Genomic DNA, 27,664 nt, shown 5'->3' with positions numbered 1-27,664 from the left:
AAACTGTGTGTTGTACGGAGGTGAACCTTCCTACAAAGTGAAGGACTCAGTTCCAGTTCTTTGTTTGTGTGTGTGTGTGTGAGAGAGGGAGAGAGAGATTGAGTGGGAACGCAGACATGTGAGTCTAAGTCTAAGATTTAATGATGAACAACAGTTTCTGCTTCTGTTTCAGGTTAAGATCTGATGGTTTTATTGATGGTCAAGAAAACATGAAAATAATTTTTGTTTCCAATGTAAACAGATTATAGTAAAAGGGCACTCAGAGAGCTCAGACCTCTAAAGACCAACAATACACTTTTCTAAGATATGCAAACCTATATCTGGATATATTTCCAAATCTATTACTTTTAAACTGGAAATATTTCACATACTTAACAGACATCTGTGAAAACAAGAAAACACTTTTATCACCATGTACATATGTACAAATATCAAATACTAAGACTGAAATAACATCATGAACATGGCCGCTTGTTATCAAAAACAGCTGTTATGAAAAACGGATCCGAATGACCAGTGGTCAGAATATATAAATGGTCTGTAATGGTCTATTATTTTACTTAAATAATAGATTAATTGCTGACAGTTCTTATTTGGATGTGAGAAAGAGCTAATATGCTGCATAATCTGTATTCTTGTTTTCACAGCCACACCTCAAATTGACAAAAACAGAATTGTTAGAATACTGCCCCACAAGGCTAACTGTAGTAACTGCCCTAAATATAACAGAATAAAATTGCTTTTTTTGTTCAGTCAAAAGGGTACAAGGTAGAGCAGAGGTTATGTCCTTATCAAATGTGGATTTTTTCCAACCATGACCAATTATTTGATCTATGACCCTGAAAATGCAGATACAGAACAGAGCAGTGACCACTTACTGCGCTCTGCTTTGTCTTTTCTGTTGGATGGGAGAAACATTTTTTTAACCAAAATGGTAATAACTGCGCTTCGGCATTATGGGGCAGAATAATACATGTTCTCCAAAGACTTGAGTCTTTGGAAAGACTCAAGAAATGTTTTCACAAGGTATAATATATATTTAAAAGTATAATTTCAGTCGTAAATCAATTTTGACCAAAACTGAGCCACTGCTCTTTGGCATTGTGGGGCAGAATAGTACTGGTTCTCCAGATTCACTGGGCTGTTCTTTGGCCACGCTACAACCTCCTACCATGTTTTATAAATAGCTCTCATAAATGACGACTACAAAGTCATCCTGGTCATAATTTTTAATAGTTTGTTCTGAAACGTTTGTATAACACAAAGGTTCAGGTTACAGGTTTAAGTTCCTGCAGGGGAAAACAGCCACCTACTCTGACTCAAACATCTTCTGTTCACTATTTACATTCTAAAAACTTAGAATAATGATAATAAAACACTGTACAGTTTATTGAGCTGTAAAATAAAACTGGAAAAACATAGTAAATAAATCAGCTGTAAGAGGGCATGACGCTGATTTTCTGTCAAACTGTCCGAGAATATAACATGACATCACTTGTGTGGTTTTAGATTTTAACCTCTAAATGGCAGCAACAGGAGGATTTTAGGTTTAAAACTCATTAAGGATGAGAAATCGTTATGGCCTGGAGTCTCTTAAGCATCTTACTGCCTTGACCACATCTAACGTGTGTTGTCACATTACACTACAGTACATGGTGACATCAAACAGCAGGTTTCTCAGGCTGTAATGTATTCACATGTTAAAACTCAGAGCTAATGCTAATGACCACAACACCACAGCCACTTGTGTGATGTCACACTGCTCTACAGGTAAGAGAGATGTCACTCCTGAGGTCATTTTCGGGCTGAGATTCGAAACCTGTTAGACATGTTGCTTCCTTGACCTCTATAGGCACATCCACACTGTGACATCATACTGCACTGTAGTCACAGGTGACATCACTAATGATGAGGTCTGAGAAGTTTAACCTTGAGATGGAATCAAGATTTTCAGACTGGGACCCTTTAATCATTTAAATTGTTAAACCACAGAACTCATTAAGGGCCAGGTTACTTGTTACATCAAGAACCCTGACAAATGAACAGTAACAGTACTTCTACTACTACAACACGTACTACAGCAGGTAGTATCAGTACCACAACCCCAATCAGTTTCTAACTAACAAACACTAAATTAAGCTTTTACAGCAGGAAAGAAACATTAAATACATGTTCAGATTTGAATCAACCCATGACAGGTGGGCACTGTCGACACCTTTTTATAGCAGATTCCAGTTTATAAAACCAGTTTAGATCCAACAGGGGCGTGGGGGTGAGGATTCTGGGCCCCTGATAGAAAACTGTTTGGGCCCCTGAATTTTTTTTTCAAAAGATACATTATCCTACAAACGTCAGTCCTCTCCAGCATCAAAGTGTTTCACCTGATGATATCACAGGTCGCCATTAGATAGTGACATTTTAACGCCTCCCCCCACAAGGTGACCACACAACGCTGTCCTCTTTGATAATAATGACAGTAATAATAATATTAGTTGTAATAGTATGAAATCTTCATTAAAAACAGGAAGCAAAAAGAAGTGGCTGATGGGATATTGAGTATTTATATCTTGTTATTGTTCTTTATTTGTCCATCATCTGTCTTTCCTTTTTTCCTGCTTGAGTCCATTACATCTCTTCCTCCTCTTCATCAGTTCATCCCTCCAGCTGGTCTGACAGATGGGGGGGTCTCAGAAGAGGAGTGGAGGTTTGATGAACGGTCGGTTCTCTGTAAAAACAGACAGAATGCTTCATTAAGTTAGTTCTGCTACCTCCTCCCGTCAAACTAGTAAAGCATATATTAAATACAGATTTCACAATGTATTCTGTTAAATAAAATATACGTATAAAACCAACAAGACAATGTACCAACACATCAACATACCAAAACGCCAACATAGCAACACACCATAAACCCTCAATAAACTAATTTATCAACAAACCAACACACAAACAAATCAAATAAATCAATCAATTAACAAACTAACACACAGACAAACCAAATACATAAATCAATTAACAATCCAACACAAAGACAGACCACAAAAACAACAAACCAACACACAAACAAACCAAATAAATAAATAAATTAAAAAATCAAAACACAAACAAACCAACAAAACAATAAACAAACAAACAAACAAACCAAATAAATCAATCAACTAACAAACCAACACAAAGACCAACAAAATGAACCAACACAAAAACAAACCAATACACAAACAGACCAATCAACCAACACACTAACAACACCAACACGTCAGTGCTCTGATAAATGAATCTCATTATCATGTCAGAGTGGAGGAAACGCACACACAGTGTTGTAACACTGTTTATAAGTGTGTGTGTTTAGTTCTGCTGTGTAGTTTGTGATTGTTTTTCCCAGTTCAATTTCACAGTCAACACACACACACACACACACACACACACACACACAGACACACACACAGACACACACACACACACACACACACACACACACAGACACACACAGCAGAAAGAATGACACATTATTTAAAGTGACAGAAACTCTTCTGTGTGTGTGTGTGTTTTAAGCCTTAGTTTTATCATTTGTAACAGATTTAAGGATTAATCTGATGATTGTCATCTCTGCCAAGGAGGTTATGTTTATGTTTTTGCCCATGTCTGTTTGTTGGTTAGTTTGTTGTTTGGAACAGGATTACATAGAAACTACCACTCAGATTTCAATGTCACTTGGATGGAGGACGGTTCTGAGCCCAGAATAGACCCCATTAACTTTTGATGAGGGTCCAGATAAAAGGACAGATATAGGATTTGTTTCTTACTTGTATTACATTCCGAAATAGAGTTTTATCCAACAAATCTCATTAATTGACTTCTAGATAAATATAGAAGAGAAGACACGTATAGGTTAAAAAAAAAAAAGAAGTTGGATTATTATTCAAGAAAAAGTGAATATATATATATATTTATAAGAAAAAAGTGACCTTGAGCTGCAGAGTTTTCTTGCTGTTTGTTCTCCAGCTCGCTCTCAGGAATCACTGCATCTGCAAAATCAACAGAAACACATGAATATATTATTAGTTTTGATTATATAGGTTTGCTTCCTATGCTATTAGCTGATATAAAAAAGCTGAACAAACGGCAGTAAATCATGTAATTGCAGTGAAGGAGGAGAAGAGGAGCACAGAAGAAGAAAGAGGAGTGTTATGAGTGGTCACCTGTGAGGGAGTCCGAGTGTTTGATCGCTCTCTCTACCTGCTCTCTTCTCCTTGACTCAAAATCCAGCGCCTCCTGCAGCTTCCTCTTCGCCTTCTTCTCCTTCTTCAGCCTCCTCTGGATCGACACTGATGATAAGAAACAGAGACTTTACAGTATAACCTGTCTCACCGCTCGTCCATAGTTTCACAATGTAACCTGTCTCACCTCTGGTCCATAGTTTCACAGTTTATCCTGTCTCACCCTTGGTCCTTAGTTTCACAATGTAACCTGTCTCATCTCTGGTCTGTAGTCTCACAAAGTAACCTGTCTCACCTCTGGTACGTAGTTTCACAGTGTAACCTGTCTCACCCCTGGTCCATAGTTTCACAATGTAAACTGACTCCCCTCTGGTCTGCATTCTCATGGTGTAACCTGCCTTACCCCTGGTCCGTAGTTTCACAGTGTAACCTGTATTACCTCTGGTCTGTAGTTCGGAGCTCAGCTGTCTCTGTAGTGTCTGCCGGGCGCCTCTCTCTCTCTCCAGCTCGAGCTTTAACTCTTTCCTTTCCATCTGGTTTTGTTTGTCCTGAGATCGAGCGCTCTGCACCGCCACTTTCAGGAGACCCTGAGAACAAACGGTCAAAGATGATGAAGTGAGGATTCACTGAGCCGTCCTGATAAAACAACAACAAACTGCATTATCGTCTCTATGTTATTTTTTCTACATTTTGTATCTACGTGATGGTCTCTACTTTATTGTCTGTAAGTTGCAGACTGTACATTATCATCTCTACATGACTTTTTCTACATTATCACATATACACGATTGTCTCTGCATTATGGTCCCTATGACATGATCTCTGTAACTGTGTCTGCATTACCATTTCTACGTTATTGTGTCCACATTACCATCTCTGCATTAATGTCATTGTGTAATTCTATCTAAGTTACCGCCTTTATATTATCTTCCCTGCATTATTTCCGTAACTGTCTCTACTTTATTGTCTCTATTGTTTCAGCTCTATTATGTCTTTGTTATTGTCCTTACATTATCACATCTGTTCTGTTTTCTCTATATTGACTCCGTCACCTGTATGTTAGTCAGTAGTGTCTCCATGGACGACAGACCCTCAGCAAATAGGAACGGAGTGAAGGCGGGGTTTGCGTGGTTGATGGACAGCGGCTGAGAGGTTAGTGGCAGCTTCTCATAGGTTGTTTTGAGGAGGGGGAGGGGCAACATGCTGTCATCTGCAGGGAAAAACAAAGTAAAGACATGAGGGTGATATAAAACCAAAGTGACACGTAGAATTCATGTTTGTTGATGCATCTTTTTTTTTGTTTTGGCTCAAGGAACAATTGACCCCTTAAATATTTGAAACAGTGGGAAAAAGCTTCCTGTTTGCATTATTCATAATCTCTATCTGTGTATGTGTGCACAAGTACAAGCAAGTGTACACAATATTGGTCACCAAATGCCCAACTCCTGGACTAACTGCAAGTGCGTTTCCATTATTTATGGTGTCTGTTGTTCCTTTAGTCTCTTTCCGTTCTCTTGAAATGAAGAAAGTTGAATTGATGGTGAATCAGAATCAAAAAGCAAAATCTAAAACTTAAAAGTCTGATTCTAATCACAGACAGGTGTGTCATCCTTAAAAAAAACTTCAACGAAGGTTCATCTCATGTTTCTCTGACATCACTCCTTGATCCACCAAACAGGAGTAAGATCACCGGATCACATGAGAGAGAGTGATGAAAGAGGCGATATGAATAAGGAATGTTAACCCAGAGACAGTCAGCGTGTGTTCATAAATTAAAAATCAGAAAACTGGAGTCCAAACGCCTCCGGATATGTAACTGTTACTGTGAAACCATCTGCTATCAAACACACTCTCTTTTACCTTTTTCTTTCAACACCTTTTTCACGTTGTTTTCTTGTTCTGTGATATCACAGTCTGTGGAGTTCATAAAAAACAAGTTAGTTCACTTTCCATAAAAAAACACTCCGATAATAGTATTTGACCTGAAGTGGCTGCCCACTTGGAAAATGTTATTTAATTTGGGCTATTTTTCTTACTTGTTGAGCATTTTTATTAAGGAAACCTCAAAATGTTCAATATCGATTAATTAAAAAAACTCTTTAGCGAACCCAGCTCTGGCGTATGTGCTGGAGGAGGAGGTGAGGATGAGGATGATGAAGATGCTCTAGAAGGTGACTGGCTGGTTAGTTCTTGAGGCTGGAGTTCATCGTCACTGGGGGAGGGGCAGGGGGAGGGGCTTCCTGGAGGAGACTCCTAACCAAAGAAGAGACTGAGCATTAGCATAAGCACTATTACCATAAGTATTGATTGCACTCACTAGACTGATTTATTTATTTATTTTTTACCAGAAGCTCTTTTTTACCAGTAGGATTTATGTGTGAAAGTGATTATTACTGTTTGCATTAGCACTGTTTGCACTTTTATCATGACCTCTATCAGTACTGGTGCCTTTAAAGCTATTAGCTATTAGCTATTTTTCATTAGTTGAACTTGTGTTATACTGTTAGAATAAGCAATGGTATTGCTAACATGATTAACATAAGAGCAAGTATGATTAGCACTTAACTTAGCATTAGCACAGTTAACATTGACATTGTTAGGAATAGCATGTTTTTATATTAGCTCTTTTTGCATTGCATTGCATTAGCATTTTTAACCTTAATATTGTTAATATTATTACTCTCAGCATTAGCACCACCAGCATATTTCTTAGCATTTACAATGTAAGCATTAGAGCTGTTAGCATTGGCACTGTTAGTCTTGTAGTTCCTATGGCACTAACTCTTCAATGTTAGGATTAGACTCTTTTAACATAGACTCTGTTGTGATTCATACTATTAGCATCTTCTTTAGCGGTGTTTGCTTGCAGTCACCTTGCTCTCTTCTCTTTGAACCTGTGACACTGCAGCCATGTTTGCCAAACCGCTCAGCTGACTCATCTGGTTCATTGCCATGGCAACGCTAGCAGGAGGGAGGCCCACAGGAAGGAGGGGGTGTGGCATGACCATAAAAGGAAGGTCTGACAGACCTGAGGGGGCGAAATCACAGACAGAAGGATAATATGAAATACAGAGTTGCTATGATGCTAAGCTAATGATGAAGAAAAGTCACTGAGTCATCCAATCATAGAAAAGCTGTGACTCACGGTTGGCCAATAGTGTGCTGTGTTGTTGCAGAGTGTTGAGGTGGAGAGACGCAGAACCATGAGGGGGCGCTAAAACCGAGGAGGGAGGAGGAGAGAGGAGGCGCTGCTCCTTCTCCCAGGATCCTTCGCTGCCTCCTGCATGAGGAGAGGAGGAGACACAGTTAACTTCATGATGTCACTCAGGTTGAAGCGGGAATGACGATTATGTAATTTCCTACCTGTGTCGTCGTTCTCCAATGGTGACATCGTCCTCTCCCCATTGTGATGGCGCTGCTGATCGCTGTTGCCATGGAAACCCATCATCATCCTCATCTTTTGCAGCTTCAGAGCCTCGGCCATCGCAGCTGCCGTCAGACCTGTGGAGAAGAGACACAGGACACCTGACACAGGTGAGACGCTGACAGATCATCTGAACACAGTTCTCAACATACATAAAAATCTGTGCCATTCATGTGTTTTACCTAAGATAAACATTTGAGTGAATCTAATTATCATGATAAAGAAAATTGTTGTTAATTAGCCTGTTATGTGGTATTAACAGGCATTGACTTCAGAACTTTAAATTAGCCAAAAATGGACACAATTTAGGATTTTCTGAATCTTCAAAGGGAAGGAGTCTCCTGCATTTTTCCATCTCTTTTGCTTACCATGCCGGCAAACCTGAACAAATTATTCGTCGGTTCTCCTGGTGTGACAGCTTTAAGTGATACTACTGAAATTACTTTTGGAGCTTTTTACCTCCAACACTGCTTACTACATATCTAAAACTGCGACATTAGAGATACACAGACTATATACACTATCCTTGAGCTTTGCTTATGTAAGTATGTAAATTTGCCATACAGGCAGTACACAAATTAGCGATACATGCTCCCATTGACTTAGAATCAGGAAAGGTAAATACATTTGCACTTTAGCATAATGCCTTTTTTCAGCATATACAAAGAAAAAATGCACAGACAACAAACACACAATCTCATTATTTGGTATACTATAATAAACCTAAATTACCAAGTGATATAGAAACTACATCCTGATGAGTTATCTGTTCTTGGCGTCTGAATAGTCGCGGAATGTTTACAGTTTACAGTTTTTCCTGGCGCAAGAATAAAGATAATGTAGTTATAAAATCTGAAGAGTTCGTTCTCTGGAGAGCAGGAAGTTTAATCTGATGAGCCAGTTTTCATATTTATAATAGTTCATTTGATTAATTCTTCCCACATTTCACTTTTGTACATTTTCATGCTGCACATGTTTTTATCTTTGGAGATGAAGATGAAGGTAAAGGTTCCAAATGCTTTTTCAGAAGTTGGTGATTGATCAATAATTAATAACACTGGCAGCCTGAAATTCTCCAGTGACTGTCGCTGTCTCTCGACCACCTCTCTCTCCCTGCAGCCACTTGGCCCAATTAATCGCCTCCTCTAATTAATTCAATTAGTATTAACGAGGGACTCCTGCTAACGAATGGACAGCGACCCCCCCACCGTCACCCGCAACCCTCCGGCTCGTTAAAAAAAACCTCCTGATGAACGAAAACACAGAAAGACAAAGCAACTTTTTTATCTTTCTGTTCTCAGTGTTTCCCTGCAGGAGATTCTGTTTTCATTCTTTTAATATTTCAGCTTCTGAAACTAGAACATTTAATGTCTAGAGACTTTGAAACTGGCTTCAGATCAGCCGCGTGTTTCATGTCTGTCTGTCCGGTACTGATAAATCCGGGACACGTTTAGCTTAACATAAAGACTGGACGCAGGGGGACTGTGAGCACCATCAGAGGGGACAAAAATACACCTTCCAACATCTCCAAACTCGCTCAACACTTTGATTTTCACTCTGAAACTACTGTATATGAAACACTTTGCTAAAATGTTACAATACAGTCTGTGATATTCTAGTGAAATCATCATTCTATGGATCAGATTCCAATAAAATACTGACTGTTCTTAGATATAAGTTCAGTGGAAGAAAATGTTTATAGGGAACAAAAAAGAAACAACTGGTCTTCTACAGGAAAGAAAAAGAACAGAAATAAAACAAATAAATCTACAATTATGTCTCTATATTGTCTGTTTTCTAGATGAGGTCTTTGTTTCCTTTTATTTTATCTTTTTTATGTATCATAATAATTTCTCTCAGCAGAGAGTCGATTACAGAAATCTTTCAGGTGGGGAAAACAGGAAACACTGAGATGCACCAGAGTGATTTTATAATAAACACACACACACACACACAGTAAATAAACACATGTCAGTTTGATAAATTCATCTTGTTTTCTGTCTAAATTGTCTCGACTGTCACTGAACATGGCTGAAAACAAACGTAAGGAACAGAGCTGTTTGCTGTTTCCTTTCTGATCAAAGAAGGAAAACAGTTTCATTTTTTTCAGAGTTCACAGAGACACATCTATCAAAGAAAATAAGTTCAGAGATGTTTTGTTATCGCCGTGACTTCCATTTCATACATGATGTTTCCTGATGGTGGAGAAGCTTTAACCTGAACGGGAAGCTGTAGAGTGTTGATGATACAGCAATCAGTCACTGTGATAGAACATTTATTTATAGTCATTCTTTACATCATTTATATATGACTGAATGGACACGTCAGATATGATTTAGAGGAATATATTTTATTCAGCAAATATTGTTTCTGCAAAACATGAGATTACATTAACAGCAGAACTCAGCTAGTGATTGGTGTTGAACTCCGATTAAATCCTTGAACCCTATCTTAGGAACAGCTTTGTTCCTTTCTCTTATTTCTAATTCAGTCATTTGGATGGATTAAAAGGAAACCTAAAAGCTGCTGTCATACACAAGAAGTGTGATAGTTTGGGACACTGGATAACTGTTTTCTCCAGCTGAGGAAATGTGACATTGTTGTACTGTAAATTGAAGTCAGAGGTAAGGTTGATAGTTGGATGTCCAATGTTTAATACTCAGACACCAGAATCTAGAGTTCACTCAGTGATTCTCCATCTGAGGTTGCATTGTATGCAAATGGAAGGATTGGATTGGATTCCGACTTTGGTGTGTCCATGTGTGTCATGTCGGGAAGTGGGAGCAACGTGAGTGTCAAAAATAAGTTGTTTTTCATTTAATCGCTCAGAGCATTTAAGCTGTTTCCCATATTTGACAAGGAAGAGCAAAGGAAACAATAAAATATCTGTGCAGTACATGACTTTGGTAACCTTTTTGTAACCATCAACCCAATGTTTAATCAGCCATGTTTCAGCGTTATATGACTTCATCTCTGCAACTCGTGTACCAAAGTATTCTCTTGGTATATCTTATTATATTTCACATTATTAAAACAAAGAACAAGCAATGGTCAAGTGGCTCCCAACGTAGGGGGTGGGTCCTTTTAAAGGGTTATTAAGGAAAAAAGGAAAAAGAGTTCTGAATACATTTCTATAAATATTCTGGACCTTTCTCTGGTCTTTAGCTTTTGTTGAAATATTGGGTTATTTGATCTCTCTTTTTCAATTTCCAGTTATTTATGAAACCATCCGAAAGTCAACATCTGAGACATATCTAACAAACGATTATGGATTTCAAAGATGATCATACGTTTGTTTTTAATGTAAAATCCTGATTTGTAAAGTAATCAGTAACTCAAGCAGTAAAATAAAATGGAAATATTTCAGTAAAGTACAAGTACTTCAAAATTGTACTTGCGTTGTGACTCTGAGAACAACGAGACTTTATCTTCACTGTAGACGCAACCTTTACAACATTTTAATTAACTCTCCCTGTGTGTGTGTGTGTGTGTGTGCGCGCGTGTGTGTGCCTGTGTGCACAGAGTTAATAATATTCTTGTTCCTTTGATCTCTCTGTCTCTGACCTCGGTCAAAAAACGTGGCAGTTTGAGTATTTTTAATCAAATCCTAAGTGTGTGTCAGTGTGTGTGTGTGGTGTTTTCATTAAGCTGTCAGATCTGTCAGGCAGGTGACGGAGGTGAAAGGTTCGGTATGTGGTTCCTCCTCTCTGTGACCACCGGAGCGTCTCTGTTGGATTAAAACTCTGCTGTACAGAAAGATGAAAAGACTTCACTGTTCTCGTCTGTTTTCAGAGTTTAAAACGTCCAAACGGGCCTTCATCAGAGGACACAGCAAGTTCACAGGTGACACGCTCAGGTGGATTTAAACTACCGGCTAATGAGACACAGACAGTGTAGACCTATATAGAGACTATCCTGAAGTCTCATCACTTCATCATGTTAGAGGGTCTCTGAGTCCATTTGACCTGGAGTAACAACAGCTCCAGTGGGGTCCTTCAAGCCTAACACCACTTAAAAGACTCTCGTGAATTTACAAGGACGAGAAAAAGTCATCTAGTCATCACTTCATCACTGAATCTTTATTAAAGTCTAATGGCAGAGACACACCAAACCAACGTCGAGGAACTAGCAGAGGTGAAGGCTGACTGTTGGGTCACCTCACATCGCTTGTGTCTCCAAGCCAAAAAAGCTGCACTCGAACACACAGCAAAGATTACAGCCGGCCACCAGCAAGCTTGTGCATTCTGCACCTGCGTCAGAGGAAACTGACGGAAACTCTCCAGGTGGCAGTGATAAGGCTGCATTTTTCTGACACCACTCTTGCTAATGAAGCCACTTCAAATCAAGAATATGTTTAAATCACCTGAAAAAAAAACATGCCCCCATAGATAAAACACTGTGGTACAGAAACTGTAAAATAATTGGAGGAAGTTGGCTGCTACAAGTCTTAAGTTTGTATATTGTAGCATTTATCTTATCTATTTTTTATTTATGTGATGTCACTGTGACTCTTCATCTATCTGAAGCTTCAACAACAACAAGAAGTATCAGTATCGTCTTACAAACACTCACATGCATTTATATGATCTGCTTAATGAGCTTTTCTTTATGGCTTTTTTCAAGATGAGATGAAATTCTTGACACTTGTCGCCCAGAGGAACACACACACACACACGCATGCACACACACACATACACACACACACACACATACGCGTGTGTGCTTCGGGTGAGACACTAATCTGTCAGTCATTTTGACATCTGCTAATTAAGCATGCTAATTATAGCTCTAATCACACACACACGCAGTTACACAGTGTGTACAGTACGTGTGATGACACACAGGCAGAAATCTGCAGCTCTGTAGAATTCAATAATATAGATATTATTGCTTCACTAATTATACAGGCTTGCCAGGACTCAGTCCTGCCTGACAGGCAGAATTCAGGGTAAGGACTCTTGTCTTAGGTCTCATCTTCCTGCAGCAGAATGAACAAAGGCACATTCTTTATAATCCTCTATTCTAAACCTGTATACTTATGGTTAACGTAAAACACATAAAAACATCTGGATCTTATTGCTGTGAGATTTGGTTGTGATCCCACACACAGATTTCATACAAATAGCAAGAAAGGGGCGATTTTTGGCCCATTCGAAATAAAAGGACATAATTGTCCATCACTCAAAACACAGCTTCCCTCTTTTATAAAATATGTTGTTTTTTTTCACAATTTCATTTCACATTGTGGCACAAAATTCACAAAAACACCTAGAGGAGGGGGTCAATTGTTTGACTCACCTGTTTGTGACAGTAGGGCAGGGTTTAACAAGCTATGTGGGAGGAGTCTAGAGCCGTCAGTCATCGTGGCCACGCCCAGTGTCCGTTTCGGAGGACGGCCTGGTCGAGAGCTGGAGAACAGACGGAACAAATATTAAAAACACAGCGGGATGGCCCTTTAAATAAACCTGCTGACCACCTTAAAGGACCACAGAGGAAGTCGTTAAATGGGATTCCACCTCAAATCGACAGCCATGAATAATTAATCAATACTGGCCTTTCCTCTCTGCTCAGTATTAATATTCCAGGTTAATCTCATGTTTTATCTTCATGAATTAATCCGTTTCATCTCTTCTCTCTTTCTCTTTCTCCTAAAGGCCTTTTATATTCAATGTTGTGGTCCCTGGGGAGGATTTTAAGAGACACACCGTTTGCCAGAGATGAGGATGAGTCTAAGAGAGCAGAAAACAGTAACTATCATTTGAAATATATCTGAATGCAAATGTTTTTTTCTGATGGTACTAAAAATACTGGGGATCAGTCAAAGTTAAATTTTAAGTGATAACTGTAAAATAATTGAAGATGTTGAACTGAAAAAGAAGGAAAAAGAAAAAACTAAATTCAAATCCATGAAAAAATTTCACAATATAAATTATATGGTATACAATAATATTATCACATGAAACCTTACATCAGCATATATAACATGTGCAAATAAAAACTCAAGTTTTAGGACATTTATAGTAATATTAATAAAAACAGAAATGTTGTGAACACATTTTACTAGAAAAGAGGACAGCAGTTAGTGATTGCTCATGTTAATGCTAATTCCTAATTTACTATTGTAACATTATGTAGAAATTGGCACAGTTTCACAGTTTCTGAGTGCAACTTCACTGTTGTAAAAATCCCAGGTCTCTAAAGTTTGTCAGACGTAATATAGGTAACTTATAGCCAGTGTTGTGGGTAACGCATTACAGTACTCTAATTACTTTTTTCGTGTAACGTGAAACGTAACGCGTTAGTTTCGTGCGTCAAGCAATCAGTAACTTCGTTATTCTTTTAAAAAAGTTATCCGTTATTTTAAGAATTTCTCCGGATAAGGAAAGGAAAATCCTGACTGCAGCCTGCTTTTTGTCAGACAGTACTGTGCCACCTGCGGATGTGTCAGCGGAGGCACAGCGCTGTGATGCGTCTGTGCCCTGCTGTTGACCTATGTTACCTGTGTGTGTGTGTGTGAGTGAGTGTTTTCGAACCCCCGGCAAGATGGCAGAGAGGACAGCTTTTGCATCGTGGAAGTACGCACATTATTTTCAATTCGCCAGCGAAAAGGACAAGAACAACATAACGGTAAAATGCACACTCTGCGTTGGTGAAAAGCTTCTGTCGACGGCAAAAAATCACGACTTCTCGGTGCATTTAATGGAGGCTGTGTGTGTGACAGTTAAGTTGCAGCATGTGCGAGGCGCTACAAACGGCTTTTAATTTTTGGTAATGCATGAGTACTCTAACGCTAACCAACTTCTTTTACTACACTAACATTATCAGGTTCCCTGTTACGACTGGGTTTAAATCAGAAATATTGCCAAATAGCTCCTTTTGTTTTTCACATTGACAGCAAAACTTGCACCATCATCTTGTTAATCTACACTTCTTACAATCCTTGCGTGATAAGTGAAATATGACACCTGCTACTCTGTTCTGCGACTCTGGTGCTGTCACTGCTGTACAGAGCAGACAGTTGATGATTATAGTGTCCGTCGTCCAACTAAGTATTAATTTAAAATATGCAATGTAATTAAAAACAAAAGCCAGATTCCAGGGTGTCAGAAAATGTCATCACCAGTGTTGTTTTCGTCAACGATGACGATGACGAAATTATTTTGTTGACGCCCCTTTTTTTCATGACCATAACGAGACGGTGACGAGATAAACATGGCTCTCTGATGATTAAAACATGACGAGACGTGTGTGAGTTTTCGTTGACGAGACGAGAATGGACGTAAATGTTAGTGGGTGGTCTGTCAGACGTTCAAAATGCATGGCATTTCTGCTGTCTTCGTTGTCCGCTTGTTGTTGTAGCGGCTAAGAACCCAGTTCTAAACTCCAATGGGGTGCAATGTAAAGCTCTTATTTTGAAGACAAGTTCGTTGTCACTGTTCCCTGCCCGACTTCGAGCATCACGTCACGTCACATGTTTACGCCTCCCCCCAGATATATGGACTATTTTAAATATAATCCATAAGTATTGGAGAGTGCTGTTGGACAGAAACCTTTTATCTCCATATTTCAACTTTTCAACTTTTTTTCCAACATATTTCAACAGTTTTTTTTCATGAATTGATGCCCTACTTCATCATACAAGAGTGTCACACATAAGTTGTGAAAATAGCAGATCTACAAGTTCATCACATTGCAACACATTGTGAGCTTGTAGATCTTATGTACTTATTGACCTAAATTAATTTGTTAAAAGACTATACTTCTTCTTTTGTTTTTTTTTAACAAAAAAAAATGGCTTCCCTTCACTCAACTCCAATGAAGGTGCAATTCTGTCAAAAAGGCAAAGAATATATAATTGGAAGAGATTTTAAACTCTGATTTCTGTCTACAGTAAAAACCCAAAAAGTTACATTTAAATGTAATTGCAACAGCTTAAAATACAACTCTGTGATCATCAATGATGACAGTCATCATTAGAGCTGCAAAAATGATTTGACTGACAGTTTCATGATTGTGCTTCTTGTGAGGAGTTGAAGCTTTTGTTCACAGTAAACTCAATATCATTCAGTTTTCAGCTTGGTCATATAACATTAATGCTGATTAATAATGTGTCCACTTAAGAAAAACAAGACACTCAAATACATTTCTGTTACAAATCATAAATCAGATAACTGTTTTGAAAAATGGGTATTTATTAGGGCTGTCAAAGTTAACTTCATAACGCGTTAATAACGCAACATCCTCTTAACGTCGTTAATTCTTTTAACGCGCGATTTACACTCGGTATTAAAAAAAAAAGAAACTAAGTCGGTGGCACCTGTAGTCTTGATCCAGAGGGTGGCAGAAGAATAAAAGGCAGGGTTGGCGTTTGGGAAAATCATGGTGGACTGAAAAGCGAAAGTGAAAGGAAATGGAGAAAGGACTTATGAACGGCAAATTCACTTTCAAAACACTGCCAGATGGTTCGGTCCATAGGACAAAAGTTATCTGCACGTACTGTCGACATGAAATGATCGAGTTACCACTGAAGTACGTTGAGTTTCAAATCTCATTTGCAAGCCAAACACATGGCAGATGCAGAGATCCCACCGCGCCCCCCTCGCCAAAAGCAGATATCACCATGTTTTGATCCCATTTAGGGTAAGGGGATATTTTTTGAGCCTTTCATCTTCCTGCATGATTTGAAGTGTTGAATAAACATTTTCATAAAGCAAGCATATTTGCCCTTTCTTGTGTTGTTAAAAGTATTAAGAACATAAAAAAAATAGTTAACTATGGACGAAATGCGATTAATCGCGATTAAAAAAATTAATCGTTTGAAGGCCTTAGTATTTATAAAGGTGGATTTCATCTCAGCTTTGATTTCATCTCAGCTCTCATTTCTACTTTTACATTGTACTTAACGATTATGATGTCACTAATTATATCACACAAGGCTGAGGAGTAATCAGATAACAGTAAAATGTTTACAAAAGCCTTTCATGTAACTGATCGGGATTGGTTGCCGTGGTTGCCACATCTGCCCGAAACCTGCCGCCTCAGCTTTATGAACACACGCACACACTGTGACAGTCTGAGGGGTACACGCAGGTCAGTGTTTGATTGACAGGTCTGAGACCCCCCCCCCCCCCCACACACACACACACACTCTCTCTCTCTCTCTCGAACACACACACACACACACACACACACACACACACATACTACTAAGGAATTTAATTTACTGTGTGTTTGTGTGTGTGTGTGTGTGTGTGTGTGTGTATGTGTATGCGAGTGCGTGTGTTATGGGGATTTCCACACTTAATTAAATTGGGACAAAATGTCCTTTATGTAGCATGCGTGCACACACACACACACATGCACACACACATACCCAAACACACACTCTCAGGTGAACGAATTGTGAGACTTTTCAGGAACACAGAACCCAGTTCAACCAGTGAAACCAGTTAAATGAACCAAATCAAATGCTTTGTAAAATAACATTGGTACTAAACTGAACTCAAACACACAAACATACGTGTTTGTAGATTTGTATGATCTTATATAGTGTGTGATTGAGTAGATTTAGTTTTTGCTTATTAAATATTCTCTCTTACTGTGACTTTGTTTTTGTATACTATATATGACAGCAAAAAAAGAAATGTGCGTATTTAATCTGATTACACATGTATATTGCTCTCCTGACGTGCTCAGTTTTATATATATATATATATATATATATATATATATATATATATATATATATATATAAAAGATAAATGTTGTTTCTGCTCAAGAAAAAGGAAAATGCAACTCAATTTTAGGAATTGTTTGAAAAAAGAAAACGTAGCAGGATATCAATTTACCTTGATATTGATATCAGGTTATATCACTCAGTTATCTTTTTCTTTAAATTATGATTCTGATTATTATTATTTTGTTGTTACAAAAAATTAAGCAGCAACTATTTTGTCATCAATTAATCTTTTCAGTCATTTTAAAGTGAAAATATGGTCGAGTTGCAGCATATCCAAGGACTTAGTTGTCTTTTTGTTTTGACCAAATATGATAATAAATAAACTTCTGACTGTTGTCGAATAAACTAAACTAATTAAAGACGTAAGTAGTTATAATACATATATATTTAATACACACACACATACACACACAAACACAAACATATGCACACACACATAAATGTGTGTTACTGTTACTATTAAGTGAAGTTTATTGGTAAATTGTAAAAAATCATTCCTCCACTATACACTATAAATTTGGTTCATATATGTAGACTATGTAAATAAGAATATCAGTCAATATATCAAGGACATAATGTTTTTTACTCTGGTATTGGCCCTTAAAATCCAGTCAGGCTCTAATTATAGGATATCTACATAGCTGCATAAGCATGTTAGCGGATTCACTTGATGTGTTCAGGCACAGTTCTGAGTGTATGTCATCTGTGTTTTTGCAGCACCCAGCGCCCACACACATTCTCTGTGAGAAAATAACCTTCAGGTCACATTTATGGGTGTGAAATGCAAAATTGTTCCCCAACATGAACACATTTTTACACATCAGACAGCAGGAAACACTTTGGGGGATTTCTGCATAGTAAAAATGCTCATATAAACAGGTGGCACCAGATGGAAACCCGCCTATTGTTTGCAGTGAAATCAAACAGACAGCAGAGATAATTCACTTGTCTTGTTGCTTGAAGACATTATTATACTTACACTATATGTTGCAACACACACACACACACACACATCCATACACTCACTCACAGAGTAGTCAATCACAAATTATGACTTGATCTGTACTGTGCTGTCAGACTGTGCATGTGACTGACCTCATCGAGACAAGGTCAACCACATACACACACCGATAAATTGTAAAGACAATATGGTTGTCCTTGACAACATCTGATTTACTGCATGGCTTCAGAGTCACATACAGCTGAGTGTGTGTCTTGTGTGCATGTGTGTTAAACATTTATCTCTGAGATCTATATCTAAGTTGTGGACACTCCACATACAATATTCTGGTCATGTTTTAATATGTAACATATTATGTTACATTATGCTGTGTTAGGTTAACTAGCATTACCTTTTGTAATGTTACCTTACGTGATGTTTCTTTACCTTATGTTACCTTACTCTTCTGTTACACTAGGTTGCCTTATGTTATATTACATTACACTATGCTTTGTGACATTATGTTACACCACATTATAAAACATTTTGTTAGTTACATTATTCTGGTAAATTATACTGTGTAATTCTATTCTGCATTGTGTTACATTAAGTTACATAACCTTCTATAATGTTACCTTGCATGTTGTTTATTTAAATTACATTACCTTAAGATACATAACCTTACAATTCTATTCTGCTAGGTAATGTTACGTAACATTACTTAACCTTCCCTGCCATTACTTTAAGTGGCATTACATTAGCTTACACACTGCCACCTTGCACTGTTACATTAACGTATGTTACATTACCTACCTGCCATTAAGTTAACCCCATTTACATAATATTACATGATGTTGCATTAACTTCTGTCACATTACCTTACTTCTTCTATTACGCTACGTTATGTTACATTATCTAACATTACCTTAGGTTACATTACACTTTGTAACATTATTTTACATTACATTATAATACGTTTTGCAATGTTATGTTACAGCATTCTTAAGTTATGCTATGTCGTTCTACTCTGCATTAAGTTTTATCATGCTGTGTTACATTAAAATACATAACCTTCTGTCACGTTACCTTACCTGACATTTCTTCAGCTAAATGTTAAGATGTTATCTAACACTTCCACTGAGCTAGGTAATGTGACATTACATTACTTAACCTTCCCTGATTTTACCTAACATTCCATTACCTTACATGCGGTCACCTTACTTTACATTATATCAAATTTTGTCAAATTACCTTACCTGCCATTATGCTATGTTATCTTACATAATGTTATATTATGTTAAAAAAAATCACCTTAAGTGATGTTTCTCTACCTTAGGTTATCATTTGATACATTTACTTACACTTCCATAATACTAGGTTATCTTACATTCCCTTCATATGTTATTACATTATTACATTACTTTGCTTTCCCTGCCAATACTTTACCTGACATTACATTACCTTACATGCTGTGACCTTAAATTCCGTTGTATGACCTTATGTTACATTACCTTACCCTCCGTAACACCATCTTAAGTTTAATCATGTTGAGTCATGTTATGTTGTATTATCATGTTGTTACATAAGATTATGCTTTGTTATGTTATCCCATGTAATTTATTTTTGTTTTCTGTTTTGTTATAATATTGCATCAGTCTACATGTTATGTTATTTAATTTTTTATACCTTATTGTTACATTGAGATGCATTCAGGACTTCAGAGATGCTGCTTTCAGTTTACTGCCATAATCTCTCCTAATATTCATATTTCTACACCTGTTCAATTAATAGCATACATGTCAATCACACACACACACACACACACACACACACACACTTACCATCATCAGTTTAATAATAATCAGGCGATTAAAGCTGATTAAAAACAGCCTGTTCACATTAAAGCTGTGACTTCCTCACTGTCAGTCTCATTTTACACTTGTATCACACACACACACACACGCATACACACACACACACACACACAAACACACACACAAAGCCTCTCTGTTAATTCCATAATTAGTCGAGGCTCATTTACATAATTTGATCATAAGAGAGAAAAACATTTTGATCCACATTCAGCAGTAATCTACCGAAATGTGATTAAACACTCACACAGAGTTAATACACACCTGGAGGCGACACAAACATTTCAAGTTATTTAATGTGTGTGTGTGTGTGTGTGTGTGTGTGTGTGTGCGTGTGTGTGTGTGTGAGAAGAGTTACAGTCAAGACGAGCAGACCAAGCAGAAGCTCTATAGCGCTACATTAGCCCTGCTCTGCACACATATGTTGGCTTGTCTTGACCCAGTATGACATGGATTTGCTTCTCCATCACAACAAGGCTACCTGCTTGAAGGTGTGTCTTGAACTGATTATGTAAAGGTCTTGAGTAAATTATGTTTAAAAGCAGCAAGTTCTTTAGTGCTGTGTACTATTGCACTGTGCAGTGGTTGATGGTTACCAGCTACTTATCGGCAAGTCAGGTTTAATCCAAAAATGTGTCTTGCGAGGTCACAGTGACCTTGTCCTTTGTCCTTTGACCACCAAAATCTATTATGTTCATCCTTGAGTCCAACTGAACATTTGAACCAAATCTGAAGAAATTTCCTTGAGGCTTTCACAAGAATTAGACGGACGGGCGGACAACTTGAACATGATGCCTCTGGCCACGGCTGTCAATGGCACAAAGGAACAAATATTAGTCAAAATGGATCCAAAAGAGGAGGAGGAAGAGGTAGTGGAAGCCACAAATCAACCTTGAACAATGACAAAGCCCACAACCCACTTGGAGGGCAGTCAGGGATGATTTGACCAGACTGTGAATATGGTCTACTTATGAAGTGATTCAACACAAGTTGGCATGTTTAAACTTGAAACGGAAATGCAAATCAACACAGCATCATTTGACTATGCACAGCCAAAGGTGCTAAGGGAATAGGCTGACATGTGACGCCGACCTCAGTGCATCATTTCGCTCTGCTGAGAAGGTGATTGGCTGCTTCATGTACTCCTCCAGAACCCTGAGGCCAAAGCAAATGTCTGAACTTATGTTAGAACTTACTTGCCAATAAATCTGATTGTGTCATGTGCCAAGTGAGGTTTTGTGTTATCAAACCTTTCCGGATGTGAAGCACAAAACAACACCGAGTGTTTGAGTAATTTTGAGATTCTGGTTTTAAAAAACAAAAACTCAATTGCAGGTGAGTAGAGCCTGACCAATTTATCAGTTAGCCTATTTTATTGGCCAATATTGGCCTCTCACAAATATATCAGTATTTGCAGATATTTTGTTTGATTTGAAGGCTTTTTTTTTAAAGAACATAATGCAGAAAAGATGCTTGAGGTAGTTTATAATTATCAAATTCCAAGTGAAGCATACTGTGTCAGTGATATCATTTTAGACAATAACGTTTATTGTTAAAGTGTTAATTGTCCTGCCTCCATTACATACGTATCTTTGCTTGATGAACCATCATTGCCCCCCAAAAAATATTTCTGTACATATTCTGTGTATAATATCAGCCAATATATCGATATTAAAATTTTTAACTACCTATATGGGAATCTGTTCCAAAAATCCAGTATTGGTCAGGCTTTACCGGTAAGTCATGACGGGGGTGGAGCTTCACAGGTGAGTCAGTTTACAGCACAAATTACAGAGACCACGTTTGGGTATGAACATGACAGGGATTCATGAAGAGTGTGTGTGTGTGTGTGTGAGGGTGCCTCGGGCTTTGCTGCTGGCAACATATTTGTCCATATGGCACACACTCACACAAAAAACAAAAATACACACACGGAGCTTCTTGTCTGTTCTTTCTCCATTCCACCAATCACATCAAAGAGCAAAGAGAAGCGATTTATTATATTATTGTAAATATATTTTTTTATTTCACATTTCCATACTGACAGCTATAATAGTTTTTTTTTTCATCCTGATTATAAAAACAAGTTATATTAATCAATAGTAGATCAACAGAATTCATATTAGTCTCAAGTTTCTCTGAAGTGTTTTTTATGTCACTAAACTGAATGATTTTGAACACACCCGATATATGTAGGTGTACACATTCCATAGTTTTACTGGATGACGAGGGCTAAGAAACCCATAACCGTACACTCTTGAAGGTTGAACTGCTGCATCAGTAAAACCTTGAAGAATAATGAAGCTCAAATTATTAATCAATTAACTGATATGTTGATCGACAGAAAATTAATATGCAAAATTTTTTTATTAACCAAATTTTCATGCAGATTGGTTTCAGCTCATTAAACTGAATCTCTTTTGGTTTTGGACAAAACAAGTCACTTTAGGACGTCAAGTTGTGATATATAATTTTTGACAGTTTTCTGACTCCTCCCCACTCAGTCCCCCGATAAAACAACTAATCAATTAATCAAGACATAAAAAAGTATATACACTAATAGTTATTATCTTTCTGATGTTTTTGACTTTTGAATAGCTGACTGTAGTTTCATGCTTTCATACCTGTTCTTTACTTGTTGTATTTTCACTCACTCCTGTTACAGAATGATTTCTCACAGTTTCTGTACGTTAAAATGATCGAGTCACTTTGGTTTAGTGAGGTTGCAGCTGATAAACTGTTTGTTATGAGATCATGTTCTCAAACTGTTTAAATCTTTTTAGTTAAAAATCTCACCTCAGTGAGAAATTGTGAAATTAAGTGTAAATATCCGTGACAAAATTAGCTTAATTAGGATGCAAGTAAGTAATCAGATGTGACAGGGTTGTAGTTGATGAAGTTATCAGAGAATAAAACTGTCAGTTGGATGGAGCTCTCAGATGGGGTTTAAATACAAACTGTCAAGTTTACAAGTTTTCATTTGACAGCTGTTAATGGTTAAGTTTATTTTTAGAGCTGCAGTGGTGAGTTGATTACACTGAACTGATAACTGATCATTTTCCCTTTTTTTTTAAGCAAAAATACCATTCGCTGCTTCCAAATGTCCTGTTTTCTCTGTCAGTGAACTTAATCTCTTTGTGTTTCAGAGAGTTGGTTGAACAAGAACAACATATCTGACTTGGACATTTTTTACTTAATAAGTAATTGATTCATTGAGGGAATAATGATTAGATAAATTAATGATGAAATAATCATTAGTTGCAGCCTGACAATAATATCAAACAGAAAAAAAGCAGAATCTTCACATTTAATGATACATTTTTCATATTTGTGATCACATATTGCACATATCATAAAAATACTTTTGTGTTTTCTGCACCTATACTGTATAGCTTCTGTACTTAATAGTCATATCGTTAACTATATAGATACAAATACCTACATATTTATAGATGAAGCATCATGTTATACTTCTTGACTTCTTATACACAATTATTTGCACTATTCTCTTCTATAGGTTTTATAATCTATCACACTGTATTGTCATGATTTAGGTGAGTAACTTCATAATGTCACCCTTTCTTATTTTATAATAGATTTGTTTTATGTTTCTTCCCTCTAAATGTGTTTCTCTGCTGCTGTATCTGAATTTACCCTGAGAGTTCAGTGAAGGCTGGAAGATCGATTAGTGATTATTATAATTTCTTTTCTTTTTTTCGGATCAATGAATGGCTTATATAGTCTGTAGTCAATAAAACAAACTGATCAATAATCACACGGTGGAAAGTCTTAAGTGTTTTCTTTTGGATTTTGATGGAAGTTTGGGGTTTTAGTCGCGAGTATTTTATGTTTGACAATTAAAAACACTTCTACACCTATATTTATATTTATATTTATATTTATAGGCTAATAGAAGTATTAACACACTCAGCATGTTTAACTTTGACTATATTTAAGGCCAATAATTCAATGAGAAAGTGAAGAATTCAGTATGTAGACCTTTACATTGGGAAATTATAATAAATCAAAAAATTAGGAAATCAAAAAGGAAGATCCTGATCATTTAAAATCTTACTGCTGTTGTCTGAAGTTTCTTTGACTTATGAGCTCAGTTTTTATCATTTAAATCAAATTAAATGGAAAAAAAAAAGTTTCTGATTATTTTGGAAAATGTGTTTTTAATCAGAGCAAACACAAGAGTAGACGCTAAATTAGTTAATCCTGTTAAACGCTAAATTATTTAATTTTCAGGAGTTTATAATATTTCTTGTCACTGTGACAAGCTATCTGACTTCCAGTTTATTTCAACTCCCCGTCTCCTCCACCAAACCTCCTGATAAAAAGCAGCCCATTTAAACTTTTTCCTCTGATCATGCTCTGTCTATCTTGGCCCACCTGGCGTTGGTGCAGTCCCGGTACAGCGTCTCGAAGTCGGACCTGGTGATGAGCTTGCAGCGGTTGACTCCGGGCTGGATGGCTCCGAGCCCCCGCAGGACGCGCACCTGCTCCACGGTGCACACCACCGGGCTGATGTCCAGCCGCTTCAGCTTGGTATAGACGGTGTGCAGTCCGCCCACCAGGTGCTTCAAGAACAGCTCGAACACCTGCGGCAGGCAGATCAGCTCCACGCCGTTGACCGTGAACGAAGCCACTTTCACGCCGTGAACTTCCACCATCTTACACTCGGTGTGCGGAGGAGCGGCGCCGCCTCCGCCGCTCGTCCCGTTAACACTGACCGGGACTCTGCCGCTCCCACCGCTCAGGAAAGATCCGGCAAGGCGAGCACCGGGGAGCCGCGGGGAGCTGGCCGGGTTTGGAGCGTTGTAGGGCGGGTCGGAGTGGAAGAGGGAGTCGGAGGGCGGGGTGGATGTCCGGGACAGGGGGGTGCCCGCCATGTTCGAACAGAATCGACAGAAGAACAGAAGTGAGTTTATTTTTCTTTTCTCTTGTTTTTGTTTCTTTTCATCTGTCCTCCGTCTCTCACCGTTCCCGCCACTGGGACTGACGATCCTCCGCTCTCTTTCTGACTCTATCCTTCTCTATCTGAAGGTCTCTCTACCTCTCTCTCTATGAACTGCACCCCTCTCTCTCTCTCTCTCTCTCTCTCTCTCTGTCCCATTAGAAGCTAGTCACAATATAGCCAATCAGGCCCAGGGGTCGCACACGGACAGGCCTCCCATTGGCTGAGAGGGCGGGTGAAGAAAATCATTTACAACTGATTTGGGAAGTAACCTGATACAGAAGGTGTTATACTTTTGCCTGACCGACCTTGTTAGGAGCTGGAACCAACTGTCAAAAATTTTACACAGAGAAAAACAAAACAAACAGTTTTGGCCTAGTAAAATGTTAGGCTTTTTATTATTTCAAGACAACAATCATTTTTCTAAGTGGGCAATATGTTAAAATAGTTAAAGACATTCAGAAATGTCCTTATATATTCGGCAGAGTGTGAAGGAATGACAGTTTCATGTCATGACATGCTTGTATTGTCTTACAGAGATATTTCCTGAAGTTAGCATGCTAACCAACTAGCCCTGGCCCGTCCAGGTTCAAGCTTAGCCCCCTGACTAACTGAGCTAACTAGGTGACAGCAGATAGAGTTGGCAGCAGTTAGTTGTTAATCTGGTTAAAGGCTGCCCCCTGTTTATGTGAGTATACATTCGACAGGCGGACAATTCTTACATATTGCACCTTTAAGGAACAGCAAAACTAAATGTCAAGTAAACAAATCCATTTGACATTTTAGTTTACGATTCAATGCTATGTTTAACTTCTTTCAGTATTTACACACAAAATGACATTTCCACTGCCTATGGGTCTTACACTGGATTCAAAATGTTATATTTATTTCAGGAGGTTATTTTCCACCTACACTTCAGTAGACATAGCCTATTGAATATTGTCATTTCTTCATCTTGTGTTGATGCTTACACAGCTTTCACTCCCACAGAACATTTCACAGGCAAACACTGGACATTTCAAGATATTTTGATTTGTATTTTCAGTGTAAGTACACTTCAATTATCCTCACAAAGTTTAGCATTTTGTAGCTTCTTTACTATATTTTCTGACAATCTTTGAAAAACATTATGATTCTAGTTATTTAAATTTGTTACTTTTATATAGTATTTATTTTATCAAATTTTATACTTTTTCCTTGTTTATTTTATAATTTCATTATCCCTAGTTTTTAAAGCATTTTACAGTTCTTATTTAAGTGTGTTATGGATTTAAATCACCTGATGTGTTATCTGCAGTAATCTGGTTCACATGTATTAAGAAACATCAGGTAAGCTGTTTTCCAGCGGAGATAATAAATTCATATTTTTTAATCATAGCGTGTAGGAGAGAGACTGATGGTGCTGAGAGAAACTCCACCTCATACATCAGCTGAGTTTCAAATTAAAAGCGCAGCATCAAATTAAAAGCATCAAATTAACCTTTACAGAGCAGAGCAGATTAAATGTCAGCAGAAAATACCTGAATACCATCACATCCATATCATCCATCTATCTGGCTACAGTACTGACGTATCAAACCAGTTAACATACAGTGAGAAGCTGAACAGGGATTAACTGCAGGAAGAACAACCTTTTTATTGTACAAAAAACCTTTAAATGGCAACAAGTGGATCTTTACATGATCCTGAGTCACGGAAGTCAACATTAATAAAGAAGAACCAGATTACAATTGAATTAGACAATAAACACTCCCACACAGATTCTTTAAAACATTTTGATTTTACAAAAACAAACTCATGGAAAGATCTTAACTTCCACACGAACGTTAAAGGCTCAGTCTCACTAGAAAGACTCACGTTGAAATTCACCTGTGTGAACACCTGAGCTAACCCCTCACATATGCTAGCCAGCCAGGAACATGCTAGCAGCAGTCAGTCACAACGGCTTCAGCTAAAGTAAGTGACCTCATCCCAGACAACAACTACAAATCAACAGGTTAAGTAATTTGAGGTATAGGTATCATCAATGTCTGTGATTCTCTTTACACTGGCTATGAATATGCTAGTAAAATCTGCTGAACCAGAGTGGAGAGATCAGGGGGATTGGCAACAACCAATAAGGCTCCCCTGGATTATTTAACAGTCACTACAGAGTGAGTACCGGGAACCAGATGGTTCTTGGAAGGACTGGTAAGGCTTATGGGGTAAATGGTAAATGGCAAATATTTTAGTTGCACTTTTATCCAGAAGGTTTCGGTTTTCATTCACCTGTTCACAGGCCATCCTCATAAGAAAAGCAACAATATAAGTCAATTCTTAAAGCAGCTTATTACTTTCCATATTTACATGTCAGGCAGTAGTGATTTTTACAGCAGCAAAGGAGGAAGTCAGGTGAAGAAGTATAAAGAGCGACAATGTCCGCATGGTAAGGAATTCAGGGACTTTCACTTTTCCAGAGACCACTGTTCATTTCCCACGTAAAAGCGAAAGTCAATTGTGAGTTACCTTGCCTT

The 27,664-nt window shown here is 37.8% G+C and overlaps 1 protein-coding gene across 3 annotated transcripts; it reads right to left on the bottom strand.

Moving 5' to 3' along the window:
* Window positions 1-154: 154 nt before the first annotated feature.
* LOC115594352 (dachshund homolog 2-like) lies at window positions 155-25,276 on the bottom strand. 3 transcript variants are annotated; one of them, XR_003986462.1, is made up of 12 exons: window positions 24,587-25,276; window positions 12,940-13,049; window positions 7,581-7,742; window positions 7,363-7,497; window positions 7,091-7,245; window positions 6,326-6,470; window positions 6,078-6,131; window positions 5,270-5,427; window positions 4,657-4,804; window positions 4,237-4,325; window positions 3,966-4,025; window positions 155-2,725 (listed from the first exon to the last, which is right to left on the bottom strand). XR_003986462.1 is itself a non-coding variant. In XM_030438388.1 (12 exons), the coding sequence occupies exons 1-12, from the start codon at window positions 25,084-25,086 to the stop codon at window positions 2,688-2,690; spliced, it is 1,791 nt and encodes a 596-aa protein (XP_030294248.1). In that variant the 5' UTR covers window positions 25,087-25,276; the 3' UTR covers window positions 155-2,687. The 3 variants fall into 3 exon arrangements, 2 of the variants coding, with proteins under 2 accessions (XP_030294248.1, XP_030294249.1); XM_030438388.1 differs by having other exon boundaries at window positions 4,200-4,325; XM_030438389.1 differs by having other exon boundaries at window positions 4,200-4,325; window positions 7,581-7,718.
* Between the last annotated feature and the right edge of the window lie 2,388 nt (window positions 25,277-27,664).

The sequence above is a fragment of the Sparus aurata genome, chromosome 13 (assembly GCF_900880675.1).
Source record: "Sparus aurata chromosome 13, fSpaAur1.1, whole genome shotgun sequence".
NCBI classification, from domain to species: Eukaryota; Metazoa; Chordata; class Actinopteri; order Spariformes; family Sparidae; genus Sparus; species Sparus aurata.
This window is presented reverse-complemented; position numbering and strand designations above follow the sequence as displayed.